General features: G+C 54.2%; 1 protein-coding gene across 9 annotated transcripts in view; it reads right to left on the bottom strand.

Annotated features, from left to right (window-relative positions):
• Positions 1 to 18,800, bottom strand: part of PTPRE (protein tyrosine phosphatase receptor type E) — a 150,497-nt gene that overhangs the window by 7,656 nt on the left and 124,041 nt on the right. For 7 of the 9 annotated variants that reach the window (XM_054508465.2, XM_045879069.3, XM_054508467.2 and 4 more), the window contains 12 exons: positions 17,291 to 17,367; positions 16,601 to 16,637; positions 14,743 to 14,840; positions 12,415 to 12,534; positions 11,169 to 11,332; positions 7,233 to 7,368; positions 6,738 to 6,887; positions 6,312 to 6,405; positions 5,247 to 5,323; positions 4,248 to 4,382; positions 1,264 to 1,389; positions 371 to 537 (listed from right to left, as the gene is read on the bottom strand). In XM_054508465.2, the coding sequence (XP_054364440.1) occupies positions 371 to 537; positions 1,264 to 1,389; positions 4,248 to 4,382; positions 5,247 to 5,323; positions 6,312 to 6,405; positions 6,738 to 6,887; positions 7,233 to 7,368; positions 11,169 to 11,332; positions 12,415 to 12,534; positions 14,743 to 14,840; positions 16,601 to 16,637; positions 17,291 to 17,367 (1,381 nt within the window). The remainder of the gene's footprint in view (positions 1 to 370; positions 538 to 1,263; positions 1,390 to 4,247; positions 4,383 to 5,246; positions 5,324 to 6,311; positions 6,406 to 6,737; positions 6,888 to 7,232; positions 7,369 to 11,168; positions 11,333 to 12,414; positions 12,535 to 14,742; positions 14,841 to 16,600; positions 16,638 to 17,290; positions 17,368 to 18,800) is intronic. The other 2 variants (XM_064595462.1, XM_045879072.3) reach the window with 2 other exon arrangements.

Below are 18,800 nucleotides of genomic sequence, written 5' to 3'. Positions count from 1 at the left end.
ATGTGCTGTAGCATGACTTGGATCCCCGAGGACCCGGGGAGAGGATAGGGAGGGGTGGGCACATCTGCCAGGGCCAGAACCACCCATGCAAGCCGTTGAAGTTCGGGAGTGGGTCTGTCTGACCCGTGCTCAGCAGGTTTTTGGAGGACTTCAAAAGCCTCGTGGAGATGTGTTTGGGTCACTTCCTTGCTCCTCCTCCCACAACGTCTCCTGCATGTATCTAAGATGACATTTACGCACGTAAAGCTAGCTGTGCAAGGGAAAGTTAAAAGTAGAGTCTAGGGAAATGCCGCGGCTGGGAGAAGCACCCTGGGCGCGGGGTCTGCATCTACCCCACCAGGAGGGGCGCCCCGGGCCCTGGGCCGCTCACCTGCAGTGCACGGTGATGGGGTGGTTGCCCGTCTGTTGTTGCTGCTTCTGCACGGCTGCGATGAGGTCGATCATGCCTTTGCCCTCGGCCGGAATCCCGACCTCGGGCCAGCCATGGAAGTGGAACTGGCGGACCATGCGGGTCTGCTCCTCCTGGTGGGCCAGGGGCTGCAGGCAGGAGAGGGCATTTCTGCTCACACAACCCCGACCACCCAGGACCAGGCCCAAGCCCACCCACCCTCCCGCGAACCAGGGCCCAGGCTCGGGCTCCTCCTGGGGCCTTCACAGCCAGCACAGTCCCCGTGTGGCTGGCCTGAGGGTCCTGGCCAGGCTGTCTGTGGGCCGTGTGCACCCCAGAGCGGAAGGCGGCAGAATTTCCTTCTGAGGGGGAAGCAGGATATGCAGGGGATGGTCCCCGGAGCCCCTGGCAGGGCCCGCCGGACACATGAGGGATCCTGGCAGCTTCGCTGAGAGAACAGGAGCGTCTCCTTCTTAAGAAGCCAGGACCCCTCATGCCCCCCAGAGGCTCTGAAAAAGTCTGGAGAGGCCTCTGTGGCTTCATCCACACGCCTTCTTCCTCCCGCCCCCTCCCCCGCCGCTGCCACTTCTCCTGAGCGGGGTGTTGGTGGCCGTGGAATGCCTCTTGGAGTCGGTCACTCCGCTCCCCCACCCTCGTGCTCCAGCAAGGAGACACGTGACCACGGAGGTCCGGACGGTAGAGGAGATCTGCCCCTTGATAACACGGCTCCCTGTTCACCGCACTGACCGCGGATACGAACGCACCAGTTCGAAAAGGCTGGAGGAACGGGACATCCCGGACAATCGCAAGCAGACCCTGAGGGGCGCTGCGGGGCCTTCTGTCTACGGGAGCGTCCAGCGCTCTGGCGACAATACCTGCTTGAAGGTGACCAGGAAGTCCCGCATGCTGATGGCTTCCGAAAGCGTGTCGCTTTTTATCTCGACTGTTATCTCGCCATGAGTCACTGAGCCCTCTGCCGGCCAGTACTGGAAGCATTTATCCTTGGGGCATAAGATAAAATTTTAAGTCTCCCAGGAGATAATCTGCTGGTAGCGGTTTGACGGTAGGAGGCAGGCTTGCTCTCAAACCATTTAGCGTATTTCATGTGACCGAGTCGATCGCTTACGAATGTGAGTATGAAGGCCCGTTAATACCTGCTGACCGAGGGAATCCAGAAACAGACAGGTGTATTTGGAACTCTGACACAGGAAGAGATTATTCAATCAATGGGGCTGGAAAACTTGGCTTTCCATATAGGAAAAGGGCTGGGTCCCTGACTCACCCTGCCAGGGCTGATAGGAACGGTCCAGCCCTCCTGGAGTTGGGCAGTGCACAACCTGCACTACCATACACGGTAGCTTCGAATCTTCGTAAAAGTAAACCCAGACAGGTTAAGACTTAAAGTCAAAAACAAAACTGTGAAAGCCTTAGAAGAAAATGTCTTTTCTTCTGGGGGTACAGAAGGACTTACTAAAAAACAAGACCTCAAAAGAGCCAACCACCCACGACACAAAGATTGTGACATCAGATTAGAACACAATGAACTTCCCTTCATCAACAAACATGGTCGAGAGAGTGAAAAGACATGCCAGCAGCTGTGACAAGATATCTGCAGTACATGCAACCCACAAAGGATTAGTATCAAGAATATGTAAAGAATTCTTACAAGTCAATATGAAAAGAATAAGCAACTCACTAGGAAAATGGGGGAAAGATATGGCCAGGCATCTTGCACGGAGGGACATGGCATCTATAAATATATGAAGTGATGCTTGACCTCAGAGGAATCAGAGGGATGCCAATCAGAGCCTCGAAGGGATGATGTACATGTGCGTCTAGTCAATCAGCAGACATGAGGATCCCTAACAACACTAGGGATGCCAATGAATGATCTCTCTCCTCCACTGCCAGGGTCCACTTGGAAAACGTAACCACTCTGCAACACAGTTAGGAGCTATCTGTCAATTCAAACCGTCACACGCTCTCCAACATAGCATTCTGTCTCTTTGGAACAGGCTCTTCCCTGTGCAGCATCAGACCCGTAGGAGAATGTGCCAGTTTGTGAAATAATAAAATGGAATCAACCCAAATGCCCACAACACAACAAGGGACAAATAAACAGATGCAGGATATATGGTATGTGCGGTGGGACACAATGAAATACCGATGAATGAACCACAGCTACAGGCATCAAGAGTATCAGAAGCATCCCTCGGAGTGGAAAAAGCAAGTCCCAGAAGAATATGTACCGTAACGACACCCTTTATATGAAGTTCGAAAGCGAGCAAAACTGAGCAGTAGCTTCTTTAGACATACACATATAGGATATAAAAACATTTCTGAAAAAGCCAAGACCACGTCCACTAAGATGGTTTTAAAAAGACCAGTGGTGGGGCACCTGGGTGGCTCAGTCGGTTAAGCATCTGCCTTCAGCTCGGGTCATGATCCCGGGGTCCTGGGATCGAGCCCCGCATCGGGCTCCCTGCTCAGCAGGGAGTCTGCTTCTCCCTCTCCCTCTACCACTCCTCCTGTTCTCTCTCTCTCTCTCAAATAAATTAAAAAAAAAAAAACCTGTAAAATAATAAAAAGACCAGTAGTAATAAGTGTCGGTGGAGAAACTGGAACCCCTATACCCTCTGCTGGGAGTATAAAACGGGGCAGCTGCTTTGGACATTCTTCCAAATGTCCAGCCCTATGAGTTCGTGAGACAGAGTTACGGTGTGGCCCAGCAATTCCGCCCCGAGGTGTCTACCCAAGAGAAATGAAAACACAGCCACATAAGAACTCGAACATGGACGTTTCCAACATAATTCATAATAGCCCCAGAGTGAAAACAACCCAAATATCCATCAACGGATGAATGGTAAACAAATGTGGTATGTCCATACAATGGAATACTAGTTGTCAAGAAAAAAAGAACCTATGCTTGATACAACACAGTTAAAACTTGAAAAAATGCTAAGTAAAAGAACTCAATCACAAAAGACATGTTGCATGATCTCATTTACACGAAATATCTAGAACAGGCAAACCCATAGAGGCAGAAAGTAGATTAGTGGTTGCAGATGAGGAAGGAATAGGGACTGGCTACTCATGGGTATGGGGTTTCTTTTGAGAACAACCGAGCCCCGTTTGATTTAACAGGAGAGGGGTGATGGAAATTATCTGGAATTAAATAGTGGTGATATCTCACAACTCTAAAAATGCTAAAAATTGCTGACTTGCACCCTTTAAAAATATGGATGGAATGGTATGTGAATTACATCTCAATATGTGTTTTTTAAAAAGCAAAGAAATCAAGACACAGATCCAGGGTAGTGGTTCTATCTTGGGAGAGCACTCAGATAGGTGTGCATTACTGGTAAAAGTCTGGTTTTTCAGTTGGAGAGTGGGCTCATGAGTACTTATTATGTTGTTAAATAAATACAGTACAAAAAGGCCCTCGATGGATCTCTGGGGACAGGAAAACATTGATTCATTCAGTTCAACCAGGACAGCATCCGTAAGGTGCACATATCAATGCCCACGTCCTTATGTCTTGAAGAAAGTGAGTAAATGTTTTGTTCCACAGGTTTTGATCAAATTTGCATTTGTGGGAAATTCAAAATGGTAGACCTACAAGGCTGGTTAAATAAAATGTCGGCTAAAAACAAAAGCCAGTGTGGGTGGTCAGGGCTAAGCAAATGGAACTTTTTTTCATTTCCATCCTCTCTCCCTCCCCAGCCACTGTGGCCTGGGCTCAGCAGCTGACCGCGGGTGGGCCATTCACAGGGGACCGCCAGGGTCTTGCAGGCGGGCTGGGCTGCCAGGGGTGCACACTGCCCCCCGAGGGCCCGGGCCGGCCACGAGAACTGCTGACCTGTTCTCTCTCCTGGACCTCCGTCAGCATTACGACCGTGTGGCACTTCCACTCCCACACCATCCTCCAGAAGTCCTCCACCGTGTGCGCCAGGGGCCCCTGGGTGGCGATGAAATAGTCCTTCTGTCGGTAGCCCTTCAAACCGGGAACAGGGGTTAGAGTCTGACCTCCCCTCATGCTGGTTCCTGCGCAGCCGCAGGGCTTTAGGAGAGCCCAGGGCCTAAGCACGGAAAACGTTCTCCAGCTTCCCAGGCCGCGCCGAGCCCCAGCTGACAGGCATGCACAAGTGCGCTCTGCGATGGGTCAGGACACCCACTCTCTCTGCAACCGAATCACCTCCCCTGCAGCACCTGGGGTCACCTCTCTGAGTGGGTATCTAGAGCCAAGCTCCCCCCGGCCACCTGCGAAAGCACCCTTGCCTCTGCTCTCACATCTTCCTGCGTTGTGGATCAGTTAGCATCACGGTGGTGGACTGGGTGTGGACTTAAGAGGAAATGGGTTCAAGTCCAGTTCCTCCACGCAGCCCAAGGGACCTTTGGCACAGTTTTCTCATCTGCAAAGCGGAGTTCTGACGCAGACTCAGCCGCCACATCCTTCCCCACCCGTTCCTCAGCTAACCCCACTGTGCGTGGAGACCCCTGGTGACCTGAACACACAACCACGTTGTCCACGTGGAGTGGGTCGCAGACAGTGCGGGACAGAGAGCCATGCAAGCACCCATGGGTGACCAGTGCGTATTAGGGATATAACAGAAAAATTGCTGTGTCTTAAAAACAGAATGAAACTAGCAATTACTTAGCAGTGCGCCTATGGTCTCTATTCCCAAAATTCGTTATTCTTTTTTTTTTTTTTTCATGCAAGTAATTCTGCTAATGGAATGATTTGGATTTCAGGATTCCTTCCTGATTGTGAAAAGGAGTTAATTAAGAGTCCCTGTGATCACAGGCGAAGGAAACCGGCTGCATCTTCGCAAAGCACGTCCAGGTCCACTGTACTTACATCTATAAAGGAGGCGTTGATGTAGTCTGTGTATTCTTGACCCCTTTTCATGGAAAGGATCACCCGGTTGAAGTCATCTGCAAAGCAGGATGTCCCTTCAGTTAGGACACACTCCAGTCCTGCCTTGCAAACTTCAATGTATTGCTACAAGCTTCCAAAGTATAAAACTTATTAATAAAATCGCTACCTCAAGCCAAGTCCCTGGAAGGTTTACTCTATAAAATAGGTTAATTAAATTGGCCCAGAAAATTGTGTTTTGGTAGGAAAGCTCTGAAAGTATTCTAGTTATCATTGCCATTTGTCATGAATTGAGGTAATTCATACCACGATAGGAGAATTAAAAGTATCGCATTTCAGGAATGAGAGGAGTGTGGCCAGGCAGGCGGCCTGGGGTGGCGGCCACAGTCGCCAAGAAACCGGGCTCTGAGGCTGAGGCAGGCTTCACCCAGCCCTCACGCACTTGGATGCTCGGTGGCCACTAATGCGTGTCAGGAGCCCGGGGTCCACCTCCTCAAGGCGGCACCCTCTCCCTTCCTTTCCTGTGGTTCCTCTGACCCCTGTGGAGTTCCTTTCTTCCCTCCTCAACAAACAAATGTGAGCACTCCGTCCTCCCCCTTATCCGGGACCTCAGCAGTCTAGGGTCCTGACTGCACCCCTGCCCGCTTCCCACCTCCCTAAGGCCTGGAGCAGGGTCCCTCCTCCATGTACAGACTTAGGGGATGATTGGATGAGACCGGAATTGGGCAGCCCCAGACTCATGACCAAAGCAAATCTCGCCACTTCCAGGAAGTCCTCCCTCTCCCGCCATCTACGTCTCATATCACAAGCCGCCCGCCTGACACCCAGGACTGTCTGGGTCACCTGTCCTTGCTTCACAGGTGGGTGTTCTCTTCCCAACACTCGCCATCGCCCCCAGGAGCCCTTAACCCCAGGCCCAGAGGGTGTCCTGCCCTTGGGCCCTGGCTCGCAGAGGTGGGTCGTCATACACTTTCACAGGGTGCCGACCCCGATCCCATCCTGCTATGAGGGTTTAAATTCCCCCGGGCGGCCGTGGGGCTGCCTTACACGGGATGATCTGGATGACCCTGGCCTTCTTCATATTCGCCGGCAGGTTGCCCGTCCTCATGTTCTCCTTCATGATCCGGACATTGGTCAGTTTCTGCAGTCAAGAAAGACATAATCATGCAGTCACAACACCGACGCTCCTGAGCGAATCCCTCAACCCTGTAACAGCACCACTGTAAAGGGCACCCGTTAATCTCTTTCTCTACCTCCAGACATTTTCTGAATCTTCCAAAATAAAACTATGTGCATGACACACTCCCCCACGCGGTTGCTGCTCAGCTCTCAAAGTCCCTGATTATTCTTCCGCCTGCATCACGGGTGGGGTAGCCACCCTGCTTTTTCTGGGGTCCATCCGGAGGGGCAGTGACCGAAAGTGGCTTCCTTTAACCAGCCACCCGTCTTCCCGTACAGTCCGTTCACACGCACCCGGAACTCCTCCTCCAGCCCGATCTTGTCGAAGTGGGTGGCAGTGCTATGCAGCGTCTGCAGGTGCTTTTCCAGGGAGGACACATCCAGCTCGGTGTCCCCGTAGAGGTAGTGCTCCAGCAAGGCTTGGTAGATGAACGTGTACTGCATCTGCAGGAGACCCAGAGCACCCAGCACCCTCGCGTGTGCCCGCAGCCTCTGGTCGCTCGGAGCGCAGCAGCTCCACGGGCCTTGCTCTTCCCCATGTTTTGCCCAGGGAAGGAGGTGTGGGGGCAAAAGTCAGATTGACAGCCGTGTATAATGACCATTTATGGCGTCAAGGAAGGAGAGTAGGACAGCCGGCATTACTGGGCACACGTCGTCCCTGCCAGGCACTTTGTGCACACACCGTGTGGGGGACAGTCACGTGGTCTGGGGGGTGGCAAAGGGGTCTGGGTTTGCTCTGCGCAGCTCACACCAGGGTGAGGGGCGGGGCCCGGGGAAGGCACTACTCACATCCGTTTGAACCATCTGAGGGCGCTGGTTGCGAATTCTGGACACAAACTCAAAGACATCGACCTTCTGCTCGGCGTGCATCATGTCCATCATGGCATCGATCACTACGAAGGTGCCCGTCCGGCCCACGCCGGCACTTCAAGGAAAAGGAAAGATGCCCCGTCATGAGGCACACAGCACCCCACGCCCGCCCGAAGTAAATGACAGGACTGCAGAGCTGACCTGTGCACCAGGACAGAAGGACACCCTCTCCCCTCCACCGGGAGAGTCCAACCCATCCCTCAAAACAGCCTTTCCTCCGTTAATAAAGAGCAAATCTCCGGTGAGGCCACCAGAGGGCACCATAATCTCAGTGAAATTATCTCCGATTGTTCTCTAATAACTATGGAAACTGTTGAAAGGCTCATCAAAAAGATCTGTTGTACTAGCCTTGTGTGAGGTTGTGTGAGTCATCTTCTTCTGTTACCAAATGCTATCTTGCGATCACGTGTGCAAGTGGATTTTTTTGAAATGTCACGCTTGAAATGGCTTTTCCAGGTTCTTTATAAAAAGGAGGCTCCCAGGCTAGGTCTGCTGGCTCTTGAGCCAAGGTCAGCCGAAGGAGAGGCACCAGCTGGAGCTCACTGGCGCTGGCTCAAGCTAGCTGGTCCCCAGGGTCTCCACTGACTGGTCTCCTGGCTAGGAAGCTGCCCGGCTGGATTCTTGGGTTTGGGTTTCCTGCCCTCCCAACGCACACCCCACAGTACCTCCGGGACCTCGGTCCCGCCCTCCACCACCTGCTGTCCCAGGTGCCAGGTGGATCTCCACCAGGCAGTGGGGCCGTGCATATTTGTTCCCCAGCATCCAGGACAGAGCGGGTACACAGTAGCGCTCGGCCAACATTCGCTGAACGAGTAAGCCCCTCATGACGCGGACTCGTGTGTGCAGCTTCTCTCATCAGAACGGGGCTGCCCCCTCCAGTCCCTGCAGCGTCAGCCTCTTTGACAAAAGGAAAGTAACCTCTTTGACAAAAAGACTCACAACTTAATGAGTGACGTCCCCCTACTTTCCTCTTTGTGGGGTTAGGTGAGAGATCCTGCTCTTGCCAGTTAGTCTCCAAAACAGAGCTAGGACAGCAGGGAAGACCCTCTTCCGGGGCGGATCCCGTCATCTCAGGGGGAAAAGCAGGTCAAACACGAGAGGCCCTTTGAGGAGTCTTAGTGCTTTACAGGTACAGAATCAGAGACTATCATCTGGTGCAAAGCCACGTGAGACACCCCGCCCAATACGTATGTGATGGAGGCCACAAAATCACCAAGTGCAAGGCCATCAAGGTCCCCAGGCCGCTTACAGGACCCCTCGCCTGGCCCGGGGTGCATGTGGGAGAGCCCGCTTCGCCGCTGGGAAAGGGACCACGCCGGCCCCCCAGGAAAAGGCTGAGGCCAGGAGGTCCTTCCGCTGGCCTCCATGGGGATGCTGTTCCTAAGAGGACTTGGGCAGGGAATGTCGGTTCCTTTTAAGTGATTAAGAGTGAAACGCTGAGGATGAGTGTGTCAGTAGGGATGGAAACCAGGAAGCCAAAACCCAGGGCACACAGCTTGGAGCTGAGGAGCTGTCTTCAGGTGATGATGAACTTGGAGGTGGGACGTGAAGTCAACTCCACCCTGAGTCTCGGCAGGGCGGGGGCTGCCAGTCAGCATGAGCCTTCTCCCCCACCTGGCTGGCTTCCGGCAGGCCCATGCTCTTGGCAGGAATTCCTGTCACCACATGACCATGATCAGGCGGGTGCCCAGAACCGCCCATCTGCCCACACCGGCCGGGGCGGCTCACAGGGGCCTGAGCTCAGGAGGGGAAGGAAGGATGCACCAGGGAGGAGAAGGGCTTTGGGAAGTCTGAGAAGGAGGGTACTACTCCTCCCACTTCCCGGATATTAAAACCCCGGTGGCCAAAGGGAACATAAAAGAAGGCCAGAGCGTCCAGGAGTGGCAAGAGCAGTGCTGAAGTAAAACACTGCCACAGGGAGACAAGTGCATGTTCAACAGCAGAGGCAGAGACTCATGGCCACGGAGCGGGGCCTGGCATGAAAATAAGATAAATGACAAATGCACCTGTCCTGGGCCCCTGCCCTGGGGCAGGGGTCATTCCCTAAGGTTTCCCATGCACGACAGATCTGGAGGAATCAGGACAAAGCAGGACCGAGCCTGCTCCCGCCCCTGCAGCCACCCCTGACCCAAACACAGAGGCTGTTTCTATAACTATCTCCGCCCCACCCCATCCAGAGCTAAGCGGCCGGTCAGCACCAGAAGCCTGAATCGGGAAGAGGCAGCGGCCGGAAGAGTCTTGTAGGGCCCCTCCTGCCGCAACTTCTCCAGCTGAGAGCATCGGACTCTGGGTTCTGAAGACAGGCCACCGAAGTCCCCAGGGTCTCCGCTGCAGCAGGCCCCGGATCTCTGATGGGCCCGCGGAAATCCCCGTGAGGGGACCCCAGCCTTTCCATCCAGGCCTGCCGCCACCTCGCGGAGGGAGGGCCCTGCTCACTGGGCTGTCAGCCTGACTACGCGTGTTTTTGGCCATTGCAGACAGCTTTGTTGGCAGTATCCTGGCACTGCCAAAGGACAAAAGGGACAGGGGGCAGAGGGCACAGGTACACAGTGATCCAGATGCTCTGAATCCAGCACACAGGTGTTTGCAAGAAGCAACACGGAGACTCTGGCTTCCAGGAAGCTAGGCAAGAACAGGAGAGGCCGACAAGACCCCCCAGCTGGGGCCGAGCAGGACCGGCCTGCACTGCTCCGCGCCCCAGTACAGTTGCTGGGAGGAGCTTGTCCAGCCGGCCCCAGCAATCCTACAGATGCCACCTCACTTAATGCCCAGTTGATCAGCTCCCAAGGGGCAGGTCCAGGACTCCATCCCTGGCCAGGATGACAAGGGCCTCCCCTCTGGCCCCTGAACTGTCGTCAGGTTCCAACCGAGCACCCACCGGTAGGATGGGGAGTGTGGCAACCGACAACTCCTCATCTTTCCGCCCTTGTCTTCAAAAACAGAATGGGCACAAGCCAGTCAACCAACTGCAAGTCCAAGGCCTCTTCTCGGACATGACCTTCTGCACCAGAAGCCAAACTGGGCATGGAGATATAAGCCACAGAGGGGGATAATTTGGGCCCTCCTCTAAGGCTCCATGAGCTCTAGAGGAAATGAAAGCTCAGTGTGAAAACAACCATGGGACACCGAGGTACGCAAAGACAGAGGGCACTTGTTCGGGGTGCTCACTTTCGGAAGCTGCTTTTCCACAACGCAAGGAATAATCACAGTGCTGACAGCTTACGCCGCTGTAGTACTTAGTTTTGTGCAAAGCTCAACCCCAGGGACGAGTCCCAGACCCCTCCAGGCTTGTCCCTCCCAATGCAGAGGAGGAGAACGCAGCTGGGAGGAGAAGGGGCAGCCTGGACCACAGACCCAGGCCTTCAGGACGCCCGGCCCTGGACGGCGGCTCCTGGCCCCTAATCACTGTGCCTGAACCATGGCCCCCAGCCCCTCTGAGCCCCGTGCACTCTTGTATCAAGACTGGGGGCTCCCCATAGAAGTGTGGTTTCCAGCTCTATCCTCAGAGGTGACTTGGGGGTCTCCGGGAGTGGCGGAGGGCAGGTCAAGAGAATGTACCCAGAGCCCCACTAGCTCTATCTACATGCCCTCTTGGCTTTTGTCTGTTTTAGATACTGGGCTTGCCCTTCAGATGCCATTGAAGAAAGGGTTCTGCTCTCACAGAGTGGGCTGCATGTCCCTCCGGCTCTCACCCCGAGGGAGTCTCTGAGGTGTCACTTGTGTTCCCAGTGGGCAGGGGGTGCTTTCACTTCTCCCCGCCTGTCCTTCCGCCCACCCCGATACCGGCCCACGTGTCATCCCCCACGATGGCCCAGTCCTCGGGGGGCCCTGCCCCACGGCCCCACCCGGACATACCTACAGTGGACCACTATGGGCCCGGCGTGGGCAGGGTTGAGGGCCTTCACTTTCTTCAGGAACTTCAGCATCCCGATGGGGGTGAAAGGCACCCCGAAGTCCGGCCAGCTGGTGAAGTGCAGCTGGGAGATGAGCCGTGGGGCTTTGCAGCCATCGGGGAGCTGCTGCGGGGGACAGGCAGAGACACGAGTTGGGGCACGGCGCCTCCCCTCTCCCCGAACATCACTTTCTGAGGATGCTCACTCCCCGCCCCCTACACACCCGCCATCCAGGCCCAGGGCAGCCAGACACCTCCCCGAAGCTGGCCCTCGGGCTCACGAACCCCACAGGTGAGCAGGGCGGCCACGTCCAGTCGGCCTGACAGCCCCACTTCATGCCTGTGTAATTACCAGCAGCATGCCCTTCCACTCCCCAGAGTGTCTCAGTTTTGAGGGAAAAGATGATGTGGCTGGCGGGCCCACCCGCGGCCCATGAGCGCGGCTCTCTGCCCCAGATCACGGAAGGCTAGGTAGGGTCTATGCAGGTGCACGTGTGCGTGTGGGTGTGACTGCGAGACACAAGCAGGGGACAGGAAAAATGATAAAGCTCATCCTCTTCCCTTCTTTGCTGCGGCTTCTACAGACTCCCGGTTTCACAGCTAACGACGTCAACCCCTCTACCTCTGATTCCTGATACCAGGACTTTCTGTTTTTCCCATTTTTTTTTAGTATTTCTTAAATCTCTATTTCATCCGCTTTGTACACAGGCATCCATACTGAAGAATACCTTGCATTCTTTTAGGCAGGGACGGGGCGGGGACAAGCAGGAAATAAGTATGACAAATACTGAGGAGGTTACAGAAATATTTTGAGACTGTTAAAAAATCCCACCTCACCACTTCGGTGTGTGAAATGACATCATGCCACTGGGGGAGAACCCCCACTCCGGGGCCCCTTCCTACAAGTGACTCAACTTCCTCCACCCAAAAATGGTGAGGAGGGCCCGGGAGCATCCAGAGCTGTCTGCAGACTCCTGTGCACCCGTCTCTTCCTCTGTAAATTCACATCTTCAGTCCACTAAGCCCGAACCCATCCCTGCCTGGCTCTTGGTCCTCCACAGTCCCCTCTCAGAGAGAGTTGCTATAGTATAGCACGGGGGAGGGAGGGACGAAGCTTTTCATATGAAAAAAATCAGATGTATATTTACTCTTCACACTGCTCTCTTGGAGGATCACCTTTCCAGAAAGCCAATAACTGAAAATGCTTACGGACTGTATGCAGAATTTCCGGATGGTGTAATCTACCAGAACCACGCAGTCCTCCACGCACACACGGATGTTTCCATAGGTCCAGCATCCCTGGTCCGGCCAATACTGGGAGCACTTCTCCTACATGGGATGGTTGCACAGAGATAGCTAGGTCTGGGGGTGCTTTGTTGGGCACATCAGTGCCCCCGGCCCCACCATGGGCACATACCGGGTTCCCTCAGACAGTTCCTGGAGCTGGGAGAGGGCTGAGAAAGCGGAGCCACACAACTCATGGGGGGCAGCCCTGAGTTTATACCCAGGCCCCATTCTGATTTGGACACCAAGGGTGAGTGAGGCTCGCACAGAGAACAGTGTGTTTCCCAAACACTTCCCGCTGGACCTGGATGTCTTTTCCTTGCTCAGGACAAAGCTGGCTGGTCCAATGTTGAAGAGTGGTCAGCTCCCCACTGCTCTCCACCTAGGACGAGGCTGATGTGGGGATCTGCAGGGGACGGCCGCATTGCTACACAGAGACCCATCTCTTTACCTGCCCTCCCTCTGAGCTACCAGTGGCAACACGTGGGGACGGTGCACCTGCAGCCTAAGGGGAAAGAGGCCTCCGTGAGCACAGGGCACAGGAGTGTGTGAGGACCACCCAGCATTTGCCTTAGGATGCCTTCCTAACGGGACAACGTACCCTCCCTCCTCCAGGACATCTCTGAAACACCCTGAGGAGAATCAAATGCTCAAAGGTGCTGGGTTGGGCCATTCCTGGCCTCCTGGGGACCCTCCAGGACCCCTGAGATGCTCCCCTTGAAAGGCCCCTGCTTGGGCCCTAGGGCTGGTTCTAGGGCCCCCCGCAGGGCTGTGCCTGTGGATGCCTCTCCGCCTTCCGCCTCCTGTCCCGCCACGGCTGCGGTCCCCTCCCTCCAGTCAGATCATGAGATGTTGAGGCAACTGCATTTCACAACGTTTAGCCAGAATGTTGAAGCCAGGGAGACGACAAGAGAAGTGTAAGCAATTAAGAAAAAGGAACTCTATTGAGAAATGATCTCATCTAAAATGGTGAAAAATCAAGATACAGAAGCAGGCCAGCTCTGAGTCACAGAAATGGAAAAATCCAGTAGGAGGCTTCAGAGACAGATCAGAGAAACAATGTCCAGTGACATGGCAACAGGATACCTGCTAGGGGAAATGGCGTTCTCTGAGACCCACTGCCCTGTGCTGGTCTCACTGGGTCTCCTGTTTGTAAAGAAGCCCCCTCTACCCCCACCCCCGCACAAGTGGCAGCAGGGGGGGCGCTGGTCCCAGGGGACACCGGGGCTTCCAGGGCAGCATCCGCCTCCTCTTTGGGGGCCAGGTCCTGCCAGGGCATCTGCTCGGAGCGTGGGAAGGGTTCAGGGTTCCTGCCTCGAATTCCCGTCTCCTGTCACTCTTTCCATCCACAGGGCAAGATTCACCCCATGGGAAGGGTGGCCCTCTCCAGCCCTGTTCCAGCCCCCGTTGGAAACAAAACAAAAACCCCATCTTACCCAACAGGAAATGGTGACTGGAGGCTTTTTCCTGTGCAGTTTGGCACGCATGAAACAAATTAGTGAAGGTGGCACTGGGAGGGGGCTCTTCCCTGCCTGCCCTGCCTGCAGGCCAGTGTCCGCCTCGACCCCCAGCTGAGCTCCCCCAGTCAGGCCCACTACTTCCGTCTCAAATGGCAACCCTTCCCCTGAGCCCGAGCCCAGCTGCCTGGGTCCCAGGCCGGTGCGTGACGGCAGGGCTGGGGTGGGGACCAGCACCGTGCTGGACGCAGGGACTAGGAGGACAGAGGTCTCCCAGCACGCTGGCCCTTCCTCTCCACCTGCTTGCCACCGCCTTGTTCTGGCCCCAGGCTGGAACATGCTAGAACACAGTCTCCCCATCCCTAGCAAGTCTCCTTCTAGCCTATTCCTTGTTTTTCTAATGTGTTTCTCTAGTCTGGGTAAGAAGCAGGAAATCCATTTTTAATTCTAGTCTGAGGCCCACCATATTACATGCCCAACACGCTGAGCCTCAGTTCTGAGGTCTACGGCTCCCGCCAAGGTGTGAGCGCCGTCGGCAGGCCGGGGACCCTTGGCTGAAGACAGAATTAGCTCCACGACATTTTTGCATCATGGTCTAGAGCAGTGAAATGCTTGGAACACAGCATATTTATTTCAAGATAAAAATGCTGTGAGCCACTGGTGGGTTTTTTTTTTTTTTCCTCTTCTTCTGCGGCGATAAGGGAGAGGAATAGGAAAAGGATGTGGTGAGCATGCCCCCCAGCGAAGTACCAGAAGCTACAAGAGAGTCCTCTGTGAGTCAGAAGGCTGGGCTCACCTCTTTCCTTTCTTTTAGGTTCGTCAACATGACGATGGTGGCAGACTTCTGTTCCCAGATCATTCTCCAGAAGTCATTCACCGTTTCCTGTTTGGGGCCTGTAGGCAGAGGATGATCCCAAAACCAGACCTGAACAGGGTCACCGTGGGTCCCAGCCCTGGTCACCCCGGCCCTGGGGCCCCGGGAAGGCCGCCGCGGCCCAGGTGCTCGGAGGCACGAAAGGGCTGCTCAGCTGACCCTGAGGTCTGCGGCTTCCCCGCCCTGTCCCACCTCAGCCACACCCACTCCTCCGCTGGGGCTGCAAAGTCCTTGGGGAGTGACACAGTGGCGCCCAGGGGGTGACCCCATTCACAGGCAGTAAGGGGTATTCAGTGAGGCTTGGGTCAGCCTGCGTGTCAGAGTGGTGTGCGCCCACTCAAGGGCTCGTTGAGCCTCCGGAGACCAGAGCCCACTCTGGAACTGCACAAGTGTCTGTGTGAGAGAGACAGACTGCAGGCTGGCCGACTCACCCTCCATGTCTAAGCCCCTCCCCTCATCTCTCAGCTGCCCCTGCAGCTGGTGGTGATTCAGTGCCATCCAGGGAGGTGTGGGCTAATGTTCCTGGGGAGCGTGCTGAACCAGAGAGAAAGCGTCCCCAGAAGAAAGCCCTCTGCCTTTTGCCCTCCTTCCTGCCTGAATCCAGACACAGTGCCCAGAGATGCAGCAGCCATTTTGTGACCCTGAGGAAGAGACTGACCCGCCACGGGACGGTGTAGCAGGAAGATAAGAGGCCCCTCTCCCTGGAGCTGCCCTCGCAGCCCTGGGCTGTCTCCCCTGCTTAGGGGAGAGAGAGAGAGAGAGAGAGAGACACCTCTCTCTGTGTCAGCTAATGTCTGCCGGGTTTTCCGACACTGTTGTCCTCTGGGCCCTCAATTAGTAAGTCCTCAACTGATGCTGATGTACACTGACTTTCGGGACCTGCTGTCTGAAAGACTCTTGCCTAAAAGGGAGGAAGTCCAGGATACCTGCTGCCGGCCCCGCATCCCCACCTGCACCAGCCCCCGGGGTGGAGGGGTGGTACGACAGATCGGAAGCACTCACACATACAAAGTGGATTGTGAGCAAGGTTGAGGGCATGCTTCCAGAGCTGAGGCATCCTCATGGGCATGGCCTTGATCTGAAAAGCTACTCACTCCCCTCCCCCACCGCCCCGAAAAAAACCACCACGTGGGAGCCACACAGAGCTCAGCCAGCTGAGAGAAACGCAAGGCTGTCTACAGTAACAAGCAGCACTCGGCCACGGTCACCACCGCCCTGCTGGGCGCCCTGTCTCTGACTCACACGGGTGTGGAAAAAACGTGTCTGTCTGTCTACACCTACACATTGTGCGGATGCACATCCAACGTGTCTGTGATGACACAGTGACCAAAATGACCACACCCGCCCTGCTCATCTGTCTGTCCTGACCACGGGAGGGCCAACGCACCCAAGGGCTCTAACACGTCTGCGCTTTCGAAGCTCGGTTCAGAGAATGAGCTTTATGTGCTTCGCACACGGATGCACAGAACGACCTCAGGATGCTTTCAAAGACGCAGACTGTAATACAGCATTTCTGCCCAGCTCCCAGGACGCGCGGGCCTTCCGGGTCAGCGGAGCGCCGCCTCGAGTCGCAAGGCTCTGTGAGATTCGAGACAGCCCTGCATGCCGTGAGCGCAGGGACAGGGGGGACAGACTGCATTCAGGCACCAGAGACCCAGCACTGCCCACGTAGTAGAAGCCGAAATGAAGCCCCCGCATTCCCACTATCAGATGAGGACACGGTCGCCATCCACGTCATTTTACCCGAGTCATGTTCTCAAAGTAACAATAAAAAGCTTACCTTGAGCTGCGATGAATTTATTCTTCTCTTTGTAACCCTAGAACAGTAAAATCAGATTTGTAGTGTTTCATAATTACCTCTCCTGAAGGATTTTGTTGTTGTTTGGAAAGTTAACACAGTAATCATGAAAATCTTGGAAAACACAGAAATACAGAGAAAACTCACTAGCAATTTCAGAAAGAGTGCTACTTTTGTTTGTCCATCTGTAGACTTTTTTGTCAATACTTGCCCAGGCCCACACAAACACATACACACATACAGACAAGCAGACACACATTTAGTTTTCTTAACTGGCTAATATATACAAATTCTCCTCTACATTCCATTTTTATGATAATTTTATAATTTATATTAAATGATCTATTAAGGTTCAATTAAAGTGGATTCTTAATTTATTGAATATGGTTTTACCGTAAATTTGTCTAACCGGTCCCTCCTATCCTATTTGGTCAGTAACGTAAAGAACACTGTAACAAACATCCTGGGTGCTTCTCCGTTTCTTGAAAATGAGTCCCCGGACAGATGCTAATTCGAAAGGCCTGGGTATTTCCATGAGGCCCACGGAGGTTGTGATAATTTATATTCCTGCCCGCCCCGCCGCAGAGAAAAGTCATGATTCACACTGAGCCCCCAAATGGTCCAGGCATGGGCATCATGCCGGGCGGAGGGACAGGAAAACAGCAGACTTACATCTATGTAGGAAGCATTGACGTAGTCTGAACAGGGGCTTCCATCCACTTGGCTCAAAATCACCCTGGAATGATCATCTGTTTAACAAAGAAACAACAGAACATGGTATCAGGATAAGGAAATCACGCCCGCTGTACATATCTTCCATCTAGAGCGTTAAACACTACAAAGGACATGAGCGGACCTCCCACCGAGGTCACAGGGATGGAGGAGGTGTCAGGAGACCCTGCATGTCATGAGGGTGACATGAGGGTGGGAATGCATCTGTTTCATTGAATACTGCGTCTCAGCACTGAGGACAGTGCTCAGACCCCAACCAGGTGCTCAGGAAAACCTGTGGGATGACAGCAGACGTAAGGATTTCAGTGTCCAGGAGTGGGGGCGGCTGGATCTCCCCTAGACAGCGAACAACAGCAGGTGCTGGGACCCGACAGTGAGATCACCATATTCTCTGAAACCCCAACTGGGTGCCAATATTAACAAGTGTTGGTGTACTTGGGATAGCCCTGGATGGAAGGACAGGAGCCCACTCTCCCAGGCTTTCCAGGGAAAGGACAAGCAGACTCTGCACCCCGATCCTCATCCTTCAGGTTGGCTCTAGGGATGGAAAGTGGGCAGAACTCACACAGACCTGGGCTGAGCACGGCGGGCCACCTGCCTGGAAGACTCTGGCTTGTTGTACAAGCAGTCTCCAGAGTGGGAGGGCTGACCACGGAGAGGTCTGTGTGGGCGTGTGGTGTGTGTTTTCTCTGTGGGAATGTATGGTGTGTATGTGTGTTTGTGGGGTGTGTGTATACACACACATCAGGGAGGTTTCAACCAGGGCCCCATTGTGATTTCAGTGGGTCCTTGTCCCTCCTGCCTATGAAGGAGGCCACATCCTCCATTAAAAAAAAATGAAGAAAAAAAAGATGAAACATTTTATTTTATGACTGTGTTACTAGCTAATAAAGCTTAATGTAATCCCAACTGGATTATGTATATATATTTTTCTGATTTTAAAGGAGATGAGATGGTTTCATGGGACCTTAAAAATGTTGTGGCCCTGGACCTGGGTCTCCACGCTGAGGTGGACTCTTACTTCCCCGGGGAGCAGAAATATTGAGGACGCCCAGATTCAGCCCAGGGCCTGGGTCGAGGGTCACAGCTGCTCCTGGGGTTAATCATGCTGTGCTGGGAATAGAGCTTGGTAGAGAGTGAGTGCTTCATACGTACTTACTGCATTAATTATGGAAAAATTCTGTGTCCTTGTCCTGTTTTATCCCCTCCTAGTCCCCACAGGACTGGAACTGACTGGGAAGGATGTGTTGTGGTGTGGATCTGGGGCAAGGACCCCGATCGTAGCTGTTGTCTCCCGCGGGCCTGGAAGGTGCTGCTGGCCTCAGCTACCCATGGTCTGGATGTTGCATCGCGGGCCAGGTCTGTCCTGTGCTAGCAGGATGGGCCAGTGAGGCTCTCAGGGAAAGTCATGATCCATATGGGGCAGCCAGGGTATCAAACCCCAAACATA

This window comes from Mirounga angustirostris, unplaced genomic scaffold (assembly GCF_029215605.1).
Source record: "Mirounga angustirostris isolate CCGP_5_RB_7025 unplaced genomic scaffold, mMirAng1.0.hap1 SCAF_6, whole genome shotgun sequence".
In the NCBI taxonomy this organism is placed as follows: Eukaryota; Metazoa; Chordata; class Mammalia; order Carnivora; family Phocidae; genus Mirounga; species Mirounga angustirostris.
The sequence above is the reverse complement of the archived record's forward strand: the minus strand, read 5'-3'. Positions and strand labels throughout refer to the sequence as shown.